This window comes from Microtus pennsylvanicus, chromosome 1 (genome assembly GCF_037038515.1).
Source record: "Microtus pennsylvanicus isolate mMicPen1 chromosome 1, mMicPen1.hap1, whole genome shotgun sequence".
Taxonomy (NCBI): domain Eukaryota; kingdom Metazoa; phylum Chordata; class Mammalia; order Rodentia; family Cricetidae; genus Microtus; species Microtus pennsylvanicus.
The window spans coordinates 206,874,643-206,893,953 of NC_134579.1; the positions used below are offsets into that span (position 1 = coordinate 206,874,643).

At 41.0% G+C, this 19,311-nt stretch overlaps 1 protein-coding gene across 1 annotated transcript in view; it reads right to left on the minus strand.

The window, feature by feature from the left end:
* The window catches only part of Syne1 (spectrin repeat containing nuclear envelope protein 1), a 471,659-nt gene that overhangs the window by 221,697 nt on the left and 230,651 nt on the right, over positions 1–19,311 (minus strand). The window contains exons 57-61 of the mRNA XM_075949874.1: positions 10,388–10,524; positions 9,739–9,916; positions 6,638–6,820; positions 1,799–1,942; positions 1,310–1,465 (exon numbers count right to left, since the gene is read on the minus strand). Coding sequence (XP_075805989.1) covers positions 1,310–1,465; positions 1,799–1,942; positions 6,638–6,820; positions 9,739–9,916; positions 10,388–10,524 — 798 coding nt within the window. The remainder of the gene's footprint in view (positions 1–1,309; positions 1,466–1,798; positions 1,943–6,637; positions 6,821–9,738; positions 9,917–10,387; positions 10,525–19,311) is intronic.

Here is a 19,311-nt window from a genome sequence, read left to right on the forward strand (position 1 = left end):
GAGGATGTAACGCACACACCTGCCTTTTAAATGACCAGACGATCTGTGTGGTTTTCTTATTGGTTCATTTCAAGTCACATCCAACAAGGTGGATGAAGACTAGGTAGCATTCAAGCTCTTGAGGTATTCAGATATCTCTTGCTCTTTAATATGTAAACAAATGCAAATGGTTTTGTTTGGGAAGGTTTCTTTTGTTTCTGTATTTTGGGCTTTTTCTGTCTATCTATCTATCTATCTATCTATCTATCTATCTATCTATCTATCTATCTATCTATCTACCTTTTTTGAGACAGGCTTATGCAGCCCAGCCTGGCTTTGACAGCACAGCCTAAACTGACCTCGGGTTTGCAGCAATTCCCTTGCTGGTGCCTCCTGAGTCCTGGGATTCCAGATGTGCACAAGCACACCAGCTGTAAGAAGTTGTTCTTAATTCATTCTAACTTTTGGTATGTGCTAGATTTTCTAGAGTGAGATAAAGGCGACCTTTTCATCAATGCCATGGGTACAAATGGAGACAGCTCACATCAAGACACCGCGAAGAGCCAGATTAGTGGATTAGAAGTAACTTCACTGTAAAATGGCACGGCCACATCCAAGATTAAAACTATGCTAGAGTCCCTAAATGCTAACATCTGAACTTTTCCAAACAGAAAGCACACATTGCAGTTTATGCAAGGTTGGACAGGACTGTCCCACTCACGGGTCTGCATCGCTCTGGCGGGGTCACTCAGGGAGGTCGGTACTGTGTGTCCCCACTACTTTATCTTAAGGTCCTCGAAAGATTTATTCAGTTAGATTAGTCATCGCCAATTCCAAACTATGCTTGAGATTCTTAACTGAAACGGTCAATTAACACATTCTCATCTACTATATAAAGAATACACAGAAGCTAGATGACATTTAAAAAATTACTCTAGACTTATTCTATGGCTCCCAGTACATTTTAAAACGATTTCAGGCTTATGTTTTTCTAGTGTAATTTAACCTGACAATCGTCAGTAAGAAACTCTGAATTTTGTTTTTTTGTTATATACTGAGCCTTTGGATTCAAAGTGCTACGGAACACGTCACTTTATTAAGGATGGAAATTGGCAGTGTCTTCTGTCTTTGAGACACCCATCGCTGACTTCACAGTAAGAACTATGGTAAAAGAGATGAGGCCAGTCTCAAGATGAGGGAGATGTCATGGTTACATGCCACAGAGTTGACCTGGGGACGTCAGTCTGTGGAGTGTCACGGCTGGACCCTGCATGACCTATCGGCATTCCAGTCAGCATCACACTCACACACAGCACATGCCAGGCGTTACCTTGGTTACATTGCTTAGCGCTAGATACTGAGAAGACAGCTGCGACACTCTGTGCACAAAGCTCTTGCTGGCAGCTTGTCCTTCCCACAGCTGCCGAGCTTTCTCCTTCAGCCTGTGGAGCTGAGGCTCGAAGCACTGTATCTCCTCAAGGACAGACTGGAAAGCACAAGCAGGTTACCGTTCAGAGGCTGGGGCAAGCACATGGAGGACAAAGCTGGGGCCCAGAGAACACGGAGATAAACACTGACAGGCAACTGGAGTCCTGTGAAGACATTGTTTTCAAGCTACACACAGTAAAACGCCACAGGAAGAAAACACACCGTGTCTCGGAGGAGAGACGGGACACATTAATTCTGTCAGAACAGGGAGAAGGCACACGGGTGTCTCAAGGTGCCATGTCAGCTAAGACCGGGGTACCCAGCATGCATCTGGCCAGAGAGTGGACTGAGGAGGGAGTGCAGACGAGGCCAGTTGGCCGGGTCCTGTCACCTGGAGCTTCTGCTGCTCTCTCCGCTTAGCGGGCAGATCGTAGAGGCGATTGCTGCTCTCCTGTACCAGCCTCTCGGTTTTACTCAGCCAGTTCTGCACAGGTTCTGCGCTCACTTCGAAGTCTTTCATCTGGATCTTTAGATTCTGTATGGGTTTAGATAAGAGCAGGGATGAATGAGCAAACGCAAAGCTCAAGGGGCTGACTGCCCACTCAGTAAGTACTCACTGCAAATGTGTGGGGACCTGAATTTAATTCACAGAGCCAATGCAAAAACTAACAAACCAACAAAGCTAGCATGTGGGCATGGGTGTGTGATCTCAGAATTGAGAAGGAAGATGCAGAAGGAATCTGAGCCATCTAGGCTTAGAAAGAGACCCTATCTTAAAAAACAAGATTGAGTTTGATTGAAGAAGATACTTGGTGTCATGGCTTACACACACACACACACACACACACACACACACACACAGAGGGAGAGAGAGAGACAGAGACAGAGAGAGACAGAGAGCAGAGAAAGAGAAAGAGAGATACATAGACAGAAAGACAGAGACAAAAAGGAGAGGGAACATGAGAGAAAGAGAGATCCAAAGTCCTTCACTCGGCATTCAGAGCTTACTCTATGGAACCCAGTGCTCCCTTTCTTGCCTTTACTTCCTCCCAGTGTCTAGGAGACTTCTTCTTTCACCTTAGCTCCTTTATGACTTTGGATAGATCTTTAAGAATGTTTGTGCCTTTACTTTTCAAACTACAACCATTGTCTTTAATTCTCTAGCCCATCAAGAGATCATAGCTCTTTCCAGTTTCTGCACATTTGCGCTATAGACCACAGGCTTTATGACAGGCAGGGCTGGGCTGTGCACTTCCATGTGATTTCCAGCTACGCCTGGCCTCTACCCCGAGACTATAAGTTCCACAGTGGAAGAGCCCACATCTCAAATGCTTAACGGAATACACCACATTTCCTTATGGAATAATTCAACATTGGTAAGGATTGACTAATGATAGAACAAGAAACACTACATATAACTCCACACCTATGTAATTTATGTGTTTACTATGCTTTCTTTGTGTGAATATTTGTGTGAGTGTGGACAGGTATGTGAGGGCACACATGTACATGAATGTGTTCCTATGAAGTCAACATTTTTCCATGATTGCTTTCCACCGTAATTTTCATTATAATTTGTTGAAGGTTTATTTTATTTTTAGTTGTGCATACATGTGTGTGTCTGTGTGTGAGCTTGCATTTGTGACTGTAGGCATTTGGGGAAGCCTGAGGGAGTTAGAGCCCCTGTAGCTGGAGCTAAAGGTGGTTGTGAGCTGCCTGATACGGGAGGTGGGAACTGAACTCGGCTCCCCCGCAAGAACAGTGTGTGCTCTTAACCACAGAGATGTTTTTCCAGCCCCTCCACCTTATTTGTCTTGAGGTAGAATATCTCATTGAACTTGGAATTTGACTAGGCTGGTCAGCCAGTGAGGCCCAGGGACCCCTTTTGTCCCTACTGCTTCAGTTCCTGGATTTTATGGGGGTGATGGGAACTGAATTCAGGTTCTCCTGTATGTGCAGCAAGCACATTACTGACTGGGTCATCTCTCTGACTCCATTTTTATTTTGCTTTGAACACATTTATTCTAACCATTAAGAAATGCTGAGAGCGGTATGCTTATCACATAAGGATAGTATAAATATTAATACTTTCATAGACTCTATAGATAACACTTTAAAATCATGCTGATAACGGGTTATACATTTCACTGCACAAAGGGATTTATTTTTATGAAATGTTAGATTTGTATGAATTTGAGTTTGTTATTAAACTTTCAATGTGGACCAACAAAAGAAGAGGTTAAGTAGTTTTAGTAAAGCACCAGGTCCATCAATTGTCAGCTGGAAAACTGAAGGATGAGGAATACAGAGTCTATTGGACATCATTGTTTTAAAGCTCTCACTTCATTTGGTCCAGGGTATCTATAGCTCCTTGTTCATGTTTTCCATAGGGAGATGAGTTAGCTACAGGAATGCACTGGAGAGTTTAAAGTACCCCAGAGGTAAGATTATCAAGAGTGACTCCTGATATTATGTAAGGTTCATTAGAGCAGAGGGGTGTCCTATTTTATTCTCTTTTGCCTCGCCAGAGTCCAGACTAGTCATCGCCAAACACTAACGACATCATCGAATGCACTTGTAAGTTAAAGGCATTTCTGTCTTTCTATTATTGTTGTTTCATGGAGCAACTAGCCATGACAACTAGATGACCATGACCAAAAACCATGGGTTTGCAAATATCTCAGGGAACACAGAAGAGAGCTGGATGCTTTATCTGTGCCCAGTGATTGTGTGCTGAGTTCTCAACCATTGTGTTAATGTAACTGTATTTATTAGTTATTGAGGCATGGTGCTTGGTTTGGCTCATCTCCATCCCTTACCAGTTGTGCAAATTTGGCAGATTTTTAGCAATCCATTACCTTTGTCTGCTTCCCTCCCATTTTCTTTCTTTCATTCTTCCTCTACCTCCTTTCCTCTCCCCATTTCTTCTTTCTTTATTTATTTACTTATTTATTGACAGGGTCTCACTATATAATCCAGGATGGTCTTAAATTCACCATGTAGCCCGGGCTGGCTTCAAACTCCTAACCCTCCTGCCTCCATCCCTTTGTATTACATTTCTGTACTGCCATGCATGGCTCCGTTATTTCTTCAGCCACAGAAACAAATGCTGTACAGTGATCTGTGATGGCTTTGAGAATTAAATGTACTGGTGTGGAATCGCCCACAAGCGATTAACGTTCCCCATCACTGGTTTTCCAGTTCTCTCCTCTTTTTGGATGTTTGTGCCGCTCTTAACCGCTGCATTCCTGATCACTAGCCACAGACCGCTTTCCTGGTGCACGAAACTGAGTGTGGATGAAGCTGATTAAATCATTTCATCCCCCAGAACTACATTTCACAACATGTTTATATCCCCATTCGTATTTCAGCTAATAGTCTCCTCGTTCACACCTTCTTCCGGATGAGAAACGGGAGGATCAAACTTTACTTTGGCACCATCCCCTATAGCTAGTTGCCAAATCCTGCTGTGCTTTTGTCTTAGAGATGAATCATCTACACTATTACTCTTCCTGCCCTTTAGACCCCCTTTCATCTGCACTGCTGTAATATGTTTCCTCTGCTTCTCCAGCTATGTGCGATTCCCTGACCTTGTTTACACAACATCCAGAAAGTTGACAGTTTCCCTTCAGCTTGAAGGCCTGCACATGCCACACTCAGTCTGTCTCAAGGAATCTACCGCCCTAAGGATCTGCTATATGTAATGAGTTCCATCCTTTGTATCTTAATTAGTACAGGATAGGTTCCATCCTGGGGAAAACCATGGCTTGGCTTCCTATGAAGGAAACTGACTGAGATTCAAGGTCAAACTACATGATACACAGACATTTTCCAATATGGTCCTAATCTATATCTCCATTTACTTCAAGTGTTCCTCTGCCTAAACTTCATATCTGCATCAAATCTCTGAACATCTTCCACTTCTTAACAGCATTCACAATTTCCTAGACCTATGCACTCAGTTCCTTCTATGAGAAATGTGTGTCAATGTTGGAAAACTTGAAGGGCACCTGTTCTTCAAGGTATAGAGTGTAAATGTCACTTCTCTGGGCATTGTCTTTGTTCTCCAAATAGAGCCATTCTATGAGTGTCCACACCCTTCCCTGAACATCCCTGCATTACAGTCATCTCTTTCATGGGAGTTACCTTCTAGAAAACGAAGTTCCAGAAACAAAGACTGGCCCTCCTCTATTCTCCCATGCTCTCCTATTACCAAAAGATATACTATAAGTCTATTGCTATTAGGAAAAGAGGGATGGGTGGGATTGGGTCAAATAGAAGAGTTACACTCACCATGCAGACCAGGTGGATTAACAAAACTGACAATCTCTGAACTCCCTGTTCTTGGGCAATATTTGAGTAAGACGATCTTGGCATGAGAGCCAGATCCACAGCGCAATTCTTGTTTTGGTGGCCACGTTGAGCTAATGATTTTTACAAGGATACAGATAATTTCCAGGAACTGCATGGTCACCACTGTATCCAGAAGAGGATGCATGCCATGAACAATGACTGATTACAGGGGGAACTCCAAGCTCTTAGTTTAAGAAGAACCAAGAAAGTGTGTTTTCTCTTCCTAGTGGTAATCCCCTATTGCAATCTCCTTCCCATCTTGTGTTCTTTGTGACCATCATCAAATTAAGGAGCTATCCTGCCAGGAAATGTTTCCAAAGCAAGACACTATCCATACATCCAAGAGAAGAGTTAATACCTTTGTATTAACAGATGATCTCAGAAGAAAAGAAATTCTGCACTATAGCTCAAGTTATGATATGATATTAGTAAGTCCTCTTTGTAGGAAATGAAATCATACAAATGCCGTCTTCCCTCGTATTTAACACCCCCAACTGGATGCTAGTGTGAGTTATATGAGCCAATATTTTGTAGCCTTGCAGGACTTGCTCTGTTCATTTTCCTAGAATAGTTGCCCAAACTGCAGTGTTTCAAAGGAAAGATTAAATGTGATGCTCAGGCGTGCAGTTGGCTGTTCCCACATGGATGTACATAGATGTGTCTATATCAATAGCCCCTGTTCAAGAAGCCATCTAATCCTTCAGGGCTACACATACTTCCAGTACTGAGCCCATCTTTAATCGTCTGACTGCCTGTTCCTATGCAGAATGGAATGACCAGAATGCTTGGAAACCCAGTGCTGCACAGAAACCATTTTTACCCATGAATACCACCAAACACTGAAGAGCATGCTTGGGGGTGGGTGGGGGTGCTATACCTCTAAGGCAGACTCCTTCTGGTGGAGGTTTGCATGAAAATTTTTCCAGTCTTCTTTTGCAGTTGCAACTTTGGCCTGGACACTTTCTGCTTTCTCTTTGGTCAGCAGCGAGCTCAGTAGCTCCCCTTTAGATAGCATTGTATTTAACTTATGCTGCCCATTTTCACTTTCTGATAGAAACTCCTATGAGGAAAAATAGAAAATTAGGTACCTTAGGACATGCCAAGCTGTAACGTTCTTTGCTTTTTTTCCTGCGTGTCTCAGTGAAATCAAGGAAAACAACAAATCAATAAAACAACTGTTTTATTGCCTAAGCTAAGTGACCCGGGTTTTCCTTTAGCAATCCAGTTGTGAAATATTTCATTTCCTAATAAAAAGTCTAGATTGGCTGCAAAACATTGGGAGGTATGTTATAAACTGTTATTAAAAAATAAACAGAAGAAGTAATGAGGACGAAGAGACAGTAACTGTTATAAAATAATCTCTGGCTAAGTTTAGTTTAGAAAAACCAATCCCACATGGTTCTGTGTAATTTGTAAAACTGTATGATATCCTTGGTTCTGAGCATCATAGCTGCCAAAGAGAATAAACACAAGGAGGTACACGACCTTCAGAATCATATGATAACTTCAGTAGCAAGTATTGCTACCAGAAGACCATGGGAAAGCTCCTATGGGGCGGGACGGGGTAGGTTCTGTAAAGTGGATGCATGAAATAAGGGACATTGTTGTTAGTGGTTTATAAAGAAAACAGTAACAGGGTATTTTATAGGGCTTTTTGTTTGTTTGTTTTATTTTAACTTTTTCAATTTATCATATACTTTAAATTTTGCATAAACATCTGAGAATAGAAATGTGAAAATAAATGAGATGCAGGGTAATATATATGGATCTAATTTCATTATTTTACATGTGGTCATTAATTTTCTGTATACCATTTATTGAAGATGCTTTCTTTTTTTTTCCCAATGTATTTTTCTGGCATCTTTGTTGAATATCAGATGGCTGTAGTTATATGTTGTTTTTTTTTTTTCAAGACAGGGTTTCTCTGTGGTTTTGGAGCCTGTCCTGGAACTAGCTCTTGTAGACCAGGCTGGTCTCAAACTCCCAGAGATCCGCCTGCCTCTGCCTCCCGAGTGCTGGGATTAAAGGCATGTGCCACCACCACCAGGCGGCTGTAGTTATATGTAATCATCTTTGGATCTTTGATTTCATTACATTGGTCTAAATGTCTGTTTTTCTGCAAGGAACATTTTGTTTTTATTGCTATAGTTCTGTAACTTATCTTAATATTTGGAATGATTCCTTCAAGCTCTTTTTGCTTAGGTTTTGTTGTTTTTTGTTTTTTTTTTTTTACCTATCCAGGGTCTTCTTATGAAGTGCAAGTTCATGATAGAATAGCTACATGAAGTGTGGTCATGCTATGTAGCTTTCTCAGTGTCTGGGTTTATCCAGAGGTTAGTTTCCCTCTTGATAAGTAAATATATTCTACATGTTAGAGTCGATGACAACTATTATTGGCAGACATTAGAGAAGAAACAAAATGAATAAACAGCTAAAGGTTATTTGTTTTCATTTGTTTGCCAAGAAACATAAAAGTAGAGAGTCTATGCTTTGGACATTGATTAATCTGAGTGGGTGAAATGTCCCCTTGGACTTGTGTGTTGAAATCTTGGCCTTCAAGGTGGTGACTCTTAAAAGGAGGGACCTGATGGGAGGGTCTGGTGCAGTTAGAGCCAGGCCCTTAAGGGGATCAAAAATAAACAATTAAATGTAACGATTTACTTATTTATTGTGTTTGCATGTGCATGTCTGCTGTGGCAAGTGTGTGTGGGTCAAAGGACAGCTTCCAGGAATTGGTTCTCCTCTTTCTCCACGTGGGGTTTCAGGGTTTAAACTCATGTCTTTAGTCTTGACAAAGAGGACCTCACTGACCATCCTGAAGAGAATTCTAAGAAAACAAACTGGCCACTTCCTAGTATCATTTGCTTCCTCTCTGCTGTGGCCCTGGCCTCCTGCTGGCAGGTCCACATGCCATGGGAATCCTAGCTCTAGAGCTCCACTGAGACCAGAGTGTTTCTTCCAGCCTTTGGGAAGGTGAGCTACACCAACTTGTTTACTCTGTAAAGTAGGCTACACAATCATGCAAAATGGACCAGTTCAGGACTTCATCAAGACATCTCTTTGGATGGATGACTACTTCACACAAGCAACTGGGCTAAGAGTCAATAGAAAAGGCTGTTGTCAAACACGGAACTGGGTTTCACAATCACAAACTGGTGGTTGAATGTTTCCAGCTCTACTCCCTGGCTTGGAGCAAAGTTGGAGGTATTTTAAAGGCAATGCATTTCCAAACAAAAATCTGTCTTGTTACACCATCAACTGGGATTCCAAAGAGTGAAGTCGGTAGACATGGACACCATTATTTCAGAGCCTGTGTCCAGTAGACAAAGTTCTTGCATGAATCGTTCCATAGTAATCGTTGGCTGTATTCATATGTTTTCCAGTAAGAAATTCAAATTCCCCAAACATTGGCTCAAGATTGCTAGTATAAAAAAATAACCAGCTATGTATGACACTTATCTATGAAAAACAAAGTCACAACAGTATCTAAAAGTGTTGAGGGTCAAGTGGCAGCTGACATGGCACTGTGAAGTTGAAGTTAGGTGAGGAAAACATTCAAATACAACCAACCAAAGAAGCAAACATTACATGTGACTGCAGCTCTGACTGCCTCAGGCACACGCCTCCTGACCTCACTGAGAAATCTTTATCCTACTGGCACATGCTGAGAGCAGTAATATCACACACCTGTCATGCTTGGGGTAAAAATTGAATGAAAAAGACCTTCAGAGTGCTCAGGTGCACTGTTAATAGCTACAAGGAACTCTTACTGTTTTCTAAGCCTTTATTAATACATAAAATAGCACCAAGGTTTGTATATGAGTGGGGTTGTTTCTCTTCTGTTGTTTCAAGGGTAGGTCTATCTGAAACTTAAATTTCTTCAGCTAACTTTAAACTGTAATGCTCTTATGTGAAGTCCCAGAGTAACACATGAGTCTCACTCAGCATTGCCATGAGCGCCGTCAGCAGCACTCTTACCTGGATCTTCTGAAGACTCGCAGAGACTTCGCTGAGATTCTGAGGTAGATCAAAACACTTGGCCGTGGTGAGTTTTGCGTTAACCAACCACTGCTGGAAGCCTCTGAAGGCCTTCTGAAATCGTTCTTGCAAAATCTGTTCTTTGTTCTGGCAGCCCTTGGATGCTTGCAGACAGAGACTGAAAGGGTAATTTGCAAATTTGGTGACAGAGGAAAAGCAAAGAAGTTGATTCAAGTGATACCTCCTAGAGCCTACAGTCCTCAGAGATGTGCATTTACGTGATTTGGCACTCCCTGTCACTCTTAATTGATATCATCACTGAAACCACACTATGAAAAACGTTCTAGCTTCTTTAACATTTTTGTACAGGGTCTCACTATGTCACAAAGCTGTTCTCAGTCTATGAGCTTAGAGAGCCCTGCACATAAGCTGCTTGAGAAGTTATAACCACAGACAACCACTCCAAGCTCAGCTTTGCTCCTACTTTGTATGAAGATATTTTGAAGGCAGGCGGAGTTTTATTTATTTATTTTATCTATTTTCCTGAAATCCTAACTACACCAGAGACTGAAGCTGAGGCATCACGACTACATGATGAGACTTTGTCTCGAAGGAAATTCTTTTGAACAGTGGGGTAATTTATGTTTACCAGTTATACTCTTTAATTAAGCCCGAGACTTTCCCACTGTATGGGCTCAGGTCCCTGGAAAACCGGCAAAGTTCATTCAACTGAGACTTGAGGTCCTCCGTCATAGGCTCCGCCTTTCGTAGAGCATCCAGGATCTCCTAGTAGAGAAAGACAAGACAAGCACTGAACTGGGTGACTTTCATATTTTCATACCCTACATGCACATATTATAAGTTATTAGTGAGAGGCAAACCAACCAAGTAAACTCAGTAAGGAGATGAAGTCTATTTTTCAGGATTTTTTTTATAGCCCATGATGGCATCTGTATCTACTTCCAGTCATGGATAGACACTCCTGCATCAAGTTTCAAGTAGTTAAGTGATTGAATAATCAATGATTTAAAGTAAGAACAAAGAGAAAATACCCTACATCGTTTAGAAATTGGTCCAACTAAACTATTTGAAAAGTATCTATCATTTAAGACATCAAATGATCATTTAAATGAAAAGCAACATATATTTTATACTGACACTAGGTGTCCCACTTGATTTTCTGTAGTATTTCCACTGAACAAAGGTATTAAAAACTTCTTACAACCCACAGGTCTTAGTTACCTACTAGTTCATATACCCCACGGTTTCTTGCATGTAGTCATCTAATCTTTGCTAAAATTCACTATGACCTTTGAGGATACTTCACAACCCCATGAATAAAAGTAGCCTTCTCCTTCTTGGAGAACTTACAACTTAACTGATAAACAGTATACAGATAATCACAGCACTAAACATATTAATTCAAAAAGAAAGCCTATCATTGAGGAGCACAATTCTGAAATCAAAAGTATGATCAACTGGGCTCCATAAAGTACTTTGCTATTAGAGCATTCTCTTATATGATTAATATCAAGGGACAAATGAGATTCTGAGTTGAGATCTTGGTCAAGTTCCTAGCACAATGTCTGAAACACTGTTCAATGCCTACTTTGTAAAATTAGAAGGGGAATAGCAGTCAAATATATCAACTGTATAAACAGTGTTACTCACCAGAACAAAATGATTTTTTTTTTGAAAAAAATGCATACACAGGGATGGTGAACTTCATGGGAGCAGGAGTGGATCCAGACCAGGGACATTTGCAGACGTAGGACTGAGCCAGCAACCTGGGCTGGAGCAGACCTGAGACCGCGAACTCCACAGGAGCAGGTACGGGGGAGCAACTTCTGAGCCAGTGGGCCAGAGCCAGAGACCGCTATGTGGGTCCGGGCATGAATCTGGGCTTCGAGGGAGTAGACCTGAGCCACGTCCTCTGCAGGTCTAGGGCTCACCCAAGTCTGGGACCTCCAAGGGAGTAGATCAGAGCTAGACACCTTTGCAGGACCAACCCTAAGCCAGGGAGTTCTGCAAGAGCAGATCCAGACCAGGGACTTTTACAGAAACAGGTCTGAGCTTGCAACCTAGGCCAGAGAAGACCTGAGGCAGCAAATTCCACAGGACTAGGACTGAGCCAGTAACCTAGACCAGAGCAGGCCTGAGACAGTAAACTTCAAAGGAGTGGAGCAAACCCCTGGAGCACTGAGCAACCTCCAGGAACACGGAGTGACCAACAGGGTAACTAGAACCGTGGCATTGACTGTACCATGAGGAGTAACCATCTGAGCCTTTGATCCAAGGGCACCTAGATTAATCACCAGAGTCACAGACAGCCCCAACCACACCAATTAGAGGAAAAGATGAGTAGACAAGGTAAGAACACACTCAATACCACAAAGAGTAACATGACACCAGTAAAATCTAGAGACCCTATAAAAGCAAGACTTGAACAATCAAATATAAATGAAGCAGAAGAAAATGACCTAAAAGAATAACTTCAGAAGAATGTTTAAGACTCTTAAAGAGAAAATGAGAAATTCCCTCAAAGAAATAGAGGAAAAGACAAACAAAAAATTGGAAGACATTAGTAAATCCCTTAAAGGAAACCAAGAAAAAGCAATCAAACATATGAAAGAAACTATTCAAGACTTGAAAACTTAAATATCACTTACCAAAATTAAATCAAGACCAGAGAAGCAAATTAAACAGACCTATAGCTGCTGAAGAAATAGAAACAGTCATCAAAAGTCTCCCAACCAAAACAACAACAACAGCAAAACCAATGGTCAGATGGCTTCAACTCAGAATTCTCCAAGATTTTCAAAGAAGAATTAATACCAATATTCCTCAAATTGTTCCACACAATAGAAACAGAAGTAACATTACCAAACTCTTTTTATGAGGCTACAATTACCCTGATACTCAAACCACAGAAAGACATTATTAAGAAAGAGAATTACAGATCAATCTCACTCGTGAACATTGATGCAAAAATACTAAATAAAATACTGGCAAATTGAATCCAAGAACAAATCAGAACCATCATCTACCATGATCAAGTTGGTTTCATACCTGAGATGCAGAGATGGTTCAACCTATGAAAATCTGTCAGTGTAATCCACCATATAAACAAACTGAAAAATAAAACCCACATGATCATCTCATTAGAAGCTGAAAAAGCTTGTGACAAAATACAACATCCCTACATGATGAGCTCTTGGAGAGCAGGGATACAAGGAACATACCTAAACAGAATAAAGGCAATAGACAGCAAGCCAACAGCCAACATCAAACTAAATGGAGAGAAACTCAAAGCGATTCCACTAAAATCAGGAACAAGACAAGGATGTCCACTCGCTCCATATCTATTCAATGTAGTACTCAAAGTCCTAGCTAGAGCAATAAGACAACAACAGGAGATCAAGGGAATACAATTCAGAAAAGAAGAAGTCAAACTCTCAATTTGCTGATGATATGATAGTTTACATAAGCAGCCCCAAAAATTCTACCAAAGAATGTTTACAGCTCATAAACACTTTGAATAACGTAGCAGGATACAGGATTAACTTAAAAAAATCAGTAGCCCTCCTGTACACAGATGATAAATGGGTTGAGGAAAAAAGCAGAGAAACATCACCCTTCACAATAGCCACAAATAGCATAAAATATCTCAGAGTAACTCTAGCCAAACAAGTGGAAGATTTGTATAGCAAGAACTTTAAATCTTTGAAGAAAGAAATTGAAGAAGACTCCAGAAGGTGGAAAGATCTCCCATGCTTTTGGGTAGGCAGAATTAACATAGTAAAAACGGCAGTCTTACCAAAAGCGATCTACAGATTCAATGCAATGCCATCAAAATCCCAGCAAAATTCTTCACAGACCTTGAAAGAATGGTACTCAACTTCATATGGAAAAGCAAAAAACCCAGGATAGCCAAAATAATCCTGTACAATAAAAGAGTTTCTGGAAGCATCACAATCCCTGAATTCAAACTCTATTACAGAGCTACAGTACTGAATACAGCCTGGTACTAGCATAAAAACAGACAGGAGGACCAATGGAACTGAATTGAAGACCCAGATATTAATCTACACACTTTCAAACATTTGATATTTTAAAAAGATTTATTTATTATGTGTACAACATTCTGCCTCCATGTATGCCCACATGCCAGAAGAGGGTGCCAGATCTCATTACAGATGGTTGTGAGCCACTATGTGGTTGCTGGGAATTGAATTTAGGACCTCTGGAAGAGCAGCCAGTGCTCTTAACCACTGAGCCCTCAAACATTTGATTTTTGACAAAAAAAGCAAAAAAATATATCAAATGGAAAAAAGAAAGCATATTTAACAAATGGTGCTGGCATAACTGGATATCAACATGTAGATGAATGAAAATAGATTCATATCTATCACCATGCACAAAACTCATGTCCAAATGGATTAAAGACCTCAACATAAAGCCAGCCACACTGAACCTCATAGAAGAGAAAGTGGAAAGTACACTTGAACTCATTGGCACAGGGAACCACTTCCTAAATATAGTCCCAGCCGCACAGACACTGAGAGAAACAATTAATAAATGGGACCTCCTGAAACCTAAAAGCTTCTGTAAAGCAAAGGACACAGTCAACAAGACAAAACGACAGATTATAGAATGGGAAAAGATCATCACTAACCCCACATCAGACAGAGGTCTGATCACCAAAATATACAAAAAACTCAAGAAATTGGATACCAAAAGATCACATAATCCAATAAAAAAAATGGAGTACAGACCTAAACAGAGAACTCTCAACAGAGGAATCTAAAATGGCTGAAAGACACTTAAGGAAATGTTCAACATCGTTAGTCATCAGAGAAATGCAGATCAAAAACAACTCTGAGATTCCATCTTACACCTGTAAGAATGGCCAAGATAAAAAACACTGATGACAACTTATGCTGGAGAGGTTGTGTAGAAAAGAAAACACTTCTGCATTGCTGGTGGGAATGCAAGCTGGTACAGCCCCTTTGGATGTCAGTGTGGCAATTTCTCAAAAATTAAGAAACAACCTTCCTCAAGACCCAGTAATACCACTTTGGGGTATATATCCAAAGGATGCTCAACTGTGCCATAAGGACATGTGCTCAACTATGTTCATAGTAGCATTGTTTGTCATAGCCAGAACCTGGAAACAATCTAAATGCCCCTCAACTAAAGAATAATAAGGAAAATGTGGTGCATTTACACAACGGAGTACTTCATAGCACTAAAAAATAATGACATCTTGAAATTTGCAGGCAAATGGATGGAGCTGGAAAACACCATTTTGAGTGAGGTAACCCAGACCCTAAAGACAATTATCATATGTACTCACTCACAAGTAGTGTTTAAACACAAAGCAAAGAAAACCAGCCTACAGAGAACCTAGATAACAATGAGGACTAATACATACATGAATGTAATCTACATGGGAAGTAGAAAAAGACAAGATCTCCTAAGTAAATTGGGAACATGGGAACTTTGGGAGAGGATTGAAGGGGAGGGGAGAGGCAGGAAGGGGAGCAGAGAAAAACATAGAGCTTAAAAAAATCAATAAAAAGAAGCTGAAAAGAAAAACTGCCAAAATAATCACATAAAAATGCACACACACAAACACACATATACACATATGTATACACACATGCATGGTTGCACACACACAAACACACATATACACATATGTATACACACATGCATGGTTGCACACACACAAACACACATATACGCATATGTATACACACATGCATGGTTGCACATACACAAACACACATATACACATATGTATACACACATGCATGGTTGCACACACACAAACACACATATACACATATGTATACACACATGCATGGTTGCACACACACAAACACACATATACACATATGTATACACACATGCATGGTTGCACACACACAAACACACATATACACATATGTATACACACATGCATGGTTGCACATACACTTAAACACACATACACATATATAAACACATATACACATATGTATACACACATGCATGGTTGCACATACACTTAAACACACATACACATATATAAACACATATACACATATGTATACACAAACACACATATACACATATGTATACACACATGCATGGTTGCACACACACTTAAACACACGTGTGCTCTTTCTCTTGTGCATGTGTACATACACAATTTAAACTGTGGAAAAAGGACAAATAGATTTTTAATAAAACTACTTGAGTAGCTATTGCTGTTACTATTGCTGTTCTCAGTGATTTTCATGTAAAGACAGCCACAGCCCTCATCAACACACCAAGCCTGTGTTGTGTTGTCACGCTATAAATGACGTCACTATCCTCTGGTCACTGTCAATCAGCAGAGTTGCTGTCATCCTATGGAATGTAGTTATTTCCTCTGAATTAAAACTTTCCTTCATGGAGGGAGGGGATGCCTCAGAAGATGCAGAAACCCCACAAAACAAGTTTCAGAAAGGTTGTGAAATTTGCATGACTTGGGAAGTACTGAAAGTGACAAAAATTACAAGTCCCCTCCGTAATTATACAAGTCTAATCATGATTATATCATTATGTAATTATACTGAGTGTTGGGGGAGGGAGATATTTTTCCGTGGAGCTGCCTGCTGGGGCGCAGAGAGCTCCATGGATGCCATTTTCACAAGTTGTCCCCCATGCTAAGATGAATTTTTCAGTGACACATGCTTCTGAGGTACCCATGCTTTTGTGAAGAGCCGCACAGTACTCGCTGGGTCACCAAGCTGTGCTTAGAGGGACCTCTTTCTGCAGTGTGCCATCTGTGATGTATTTGCAGTGAATGAATGTCTGCTCACATCTCTCCAGGAGAAGTCATATGACACAGTCATTTGTACCCCTGTCCTTCATGCAGAGACACCCAAGCTTAGTCTACTCTAAGTCATAGCTCTTGCAACCACTTGCTTCCTTACCTCTTTCTCCCGGTCCCCATTTACGCCTTATAATTTCCTAGAATGGCACAGGCATCTTAAGTGACTCCTGTCATCTCCTTCCCTTTCCCGCATTTCTCCTCCTTTGGTGTTATTCCTCTACTTCACCTATCTGCTCAAGTTATAATCACCTCCCAGGATTCTGCTCTACCGAGGGATTCTTTGCGGTTCTTCCATCTTCCCGGGGATGCTTATCTGAGAATGTTGTGCTGGCTAGTTTTATGCCAATGTGACACAAGCTAGAAGCATCTGGGAAGAGGAAACCTCACTTGAAACAGTCCCTCCATACGACTGGCTTGTAGGCAAGTCTTTGGTGCATATTTTTTTGATTGATGATTGATGTGGATCAGTTCAGATCCCTGGGATAGGGTTTATGTCTGGGAAAGGTGGTTCTGGGAGTCAGAAGAAAGCAGACTGAGAAAGGCATGATGAGCAAGCCGGTAAAGCAGCATCCTTCCACAAGGTCCTGCCCTGACTTCCCTCGGTGATGGAGTGTAGCCCAAGAGTTTTACACAGAAGTAAAACCCCTCCACCCCCGCGTTGTTTTGGTCATTGCTTCATCACAGTGATTGAAACACTAAGTAGGACACATGCACAGCATGTTTGCAGCATTTGTCACGAGGACGGTCTCTACTTGTTTCAGACTTCTCTGTCCACACAGATTAGGATCTGGAAGGCAGGGGCGGGGTTCTCGGAATGTCCATGGAAAGTAGCTCAGTGTCTGAGCTAGAGGCTCTTTTCTCTCCTTTCCCTTCCCTTTCATCTGCTTTTATCCTCTCCCCTTCCTTTCTTAGGGTGCTAGGGATGGAATCCAGGGTCTCAGAGCAAGCCATGGAAGAATCCAGAGACTCAGAGCAAGCCACAGAAGAATCCAGGATCTCACAGCAAGCCATGGAAGAATCCAGGGTCTCACAGCAAGCCATGGAAGAATCCGGGAAAACATTCTATCACTGACTTGTATCCCAAAGCCCTCAAAACACTTTTACTTAGAATACTCACAGGAAGCAACCATACAGTTTCTCTCTGAAACTCCAAACACTAACTTAGAAATAGTCATTTTTTTCTTACTATATTGAATATTTTAAAGGGAAATATTATCTAACCCAAAATTTTAAAAATGAGATTTAAGTAGACTAACATTATATATTAGGTGACATTAAAAATGGAAAATTTTTCAAAGTTTATATTTAAAAAATACATTCATGGGGTTGCAAGAGTTGACACTGTGGCTAAGAAGGATTGCCACTTTCCTATAGGTCTGACTCCCTCAATGGGGGTACTGGGAACCCCACTCAGACCTATATCGTGGCCTGACACCTTCTTTTGTTTTCCGTGGGCACATGCACATATATGTACAGACATACACACACATATACATACACATAAATAAAAAATGAATCTTTAATGACTTCAACTTAAATCCAGATATTCATAGAACCTTTCATCTCATGCATACTGCGTCGGTTCGTACGCTTTGGTTTCCACGAAGCTCTGAAGGTGTTCTTTCCTTTGCTCAGCTAAAGAAATAGCTACATTTCCAAACTAACAACCCATTGGCTTGAAAGGGAATTTTATGAATACAATCAACAGGATGTTTGAAGTGCTGAATGACACAGTTAACCGACCACCGACTTTCGAGGGACTCCCTGACAACATAAGACAAACACAATGGCCTTTAGTGTTCACTATGATGAAGAGCAGTCAAGAGGCCTTGCTAACAGCATGACATTGCTATCTGAGCCCGAGTCCATCTATTTTATAAACCCTTTGTTACACTCCTAGGGTTAGAAGTGTTATCTTAAAATTTAGATAAAATGCCATCATAAGATGACTATGATTATTAAGAGGCAATGTCTTATTGTCTTCAGCATCTGTGACTCTAGCGTCAAACATTGATGCGACAGCAGGGACTGCCTGTGACCCTTTCAGCACAACTGAAAGCCCATATTTCTGATGGCGCCAACACATGGATCCTTATAGCCCTTATCTAGTATCCAGTAACAAACAGTCCCAACACAGAAGATGATCAGTGTGGGTAGTAAGGTCATTCTAACTACAACCAGACATTTCTTTAAAATCTTTTTCACTCACACTAATAGAATGAGGGAAAAGGGGAAACAGAAAGAGTCAAAACACTGTGACATCATCATCATCATCATTATCGTCACCATTTGTTTTTATCAGACTCCGTGAAATAGTTTCCAGCCTCCCTCTCTGTCCCTGTACTGCAGAATCAGGTGATTCTGATTCTGGCTTGATTCTGGTGGCAAACCTAAAGACCAAGGAATGCAATAAGGGAACAACCAAGATAGGTGAGAAACATCCTTGGCAAAATAGCACCCGGCTAGTTACAGACTTTTATTTCCTAGTGTACGACGCCTGCCTCCCAAAGTTGACTTAAACGAGACAGCGCTGGAAATGCTCCGTGACTTCCTGATGGGCTGGAGCTATTTCAAAATGATTATAACATAAATAGAAGCAGAGGCGTTAACCTCACTAAACTTCCTTTTAAGGACAGCCGTGATTGTGAGCATTATAAACAGCAAATACGAGAAGACTGACTGCCAAGGCACCCAAGAGGACTCGAAGA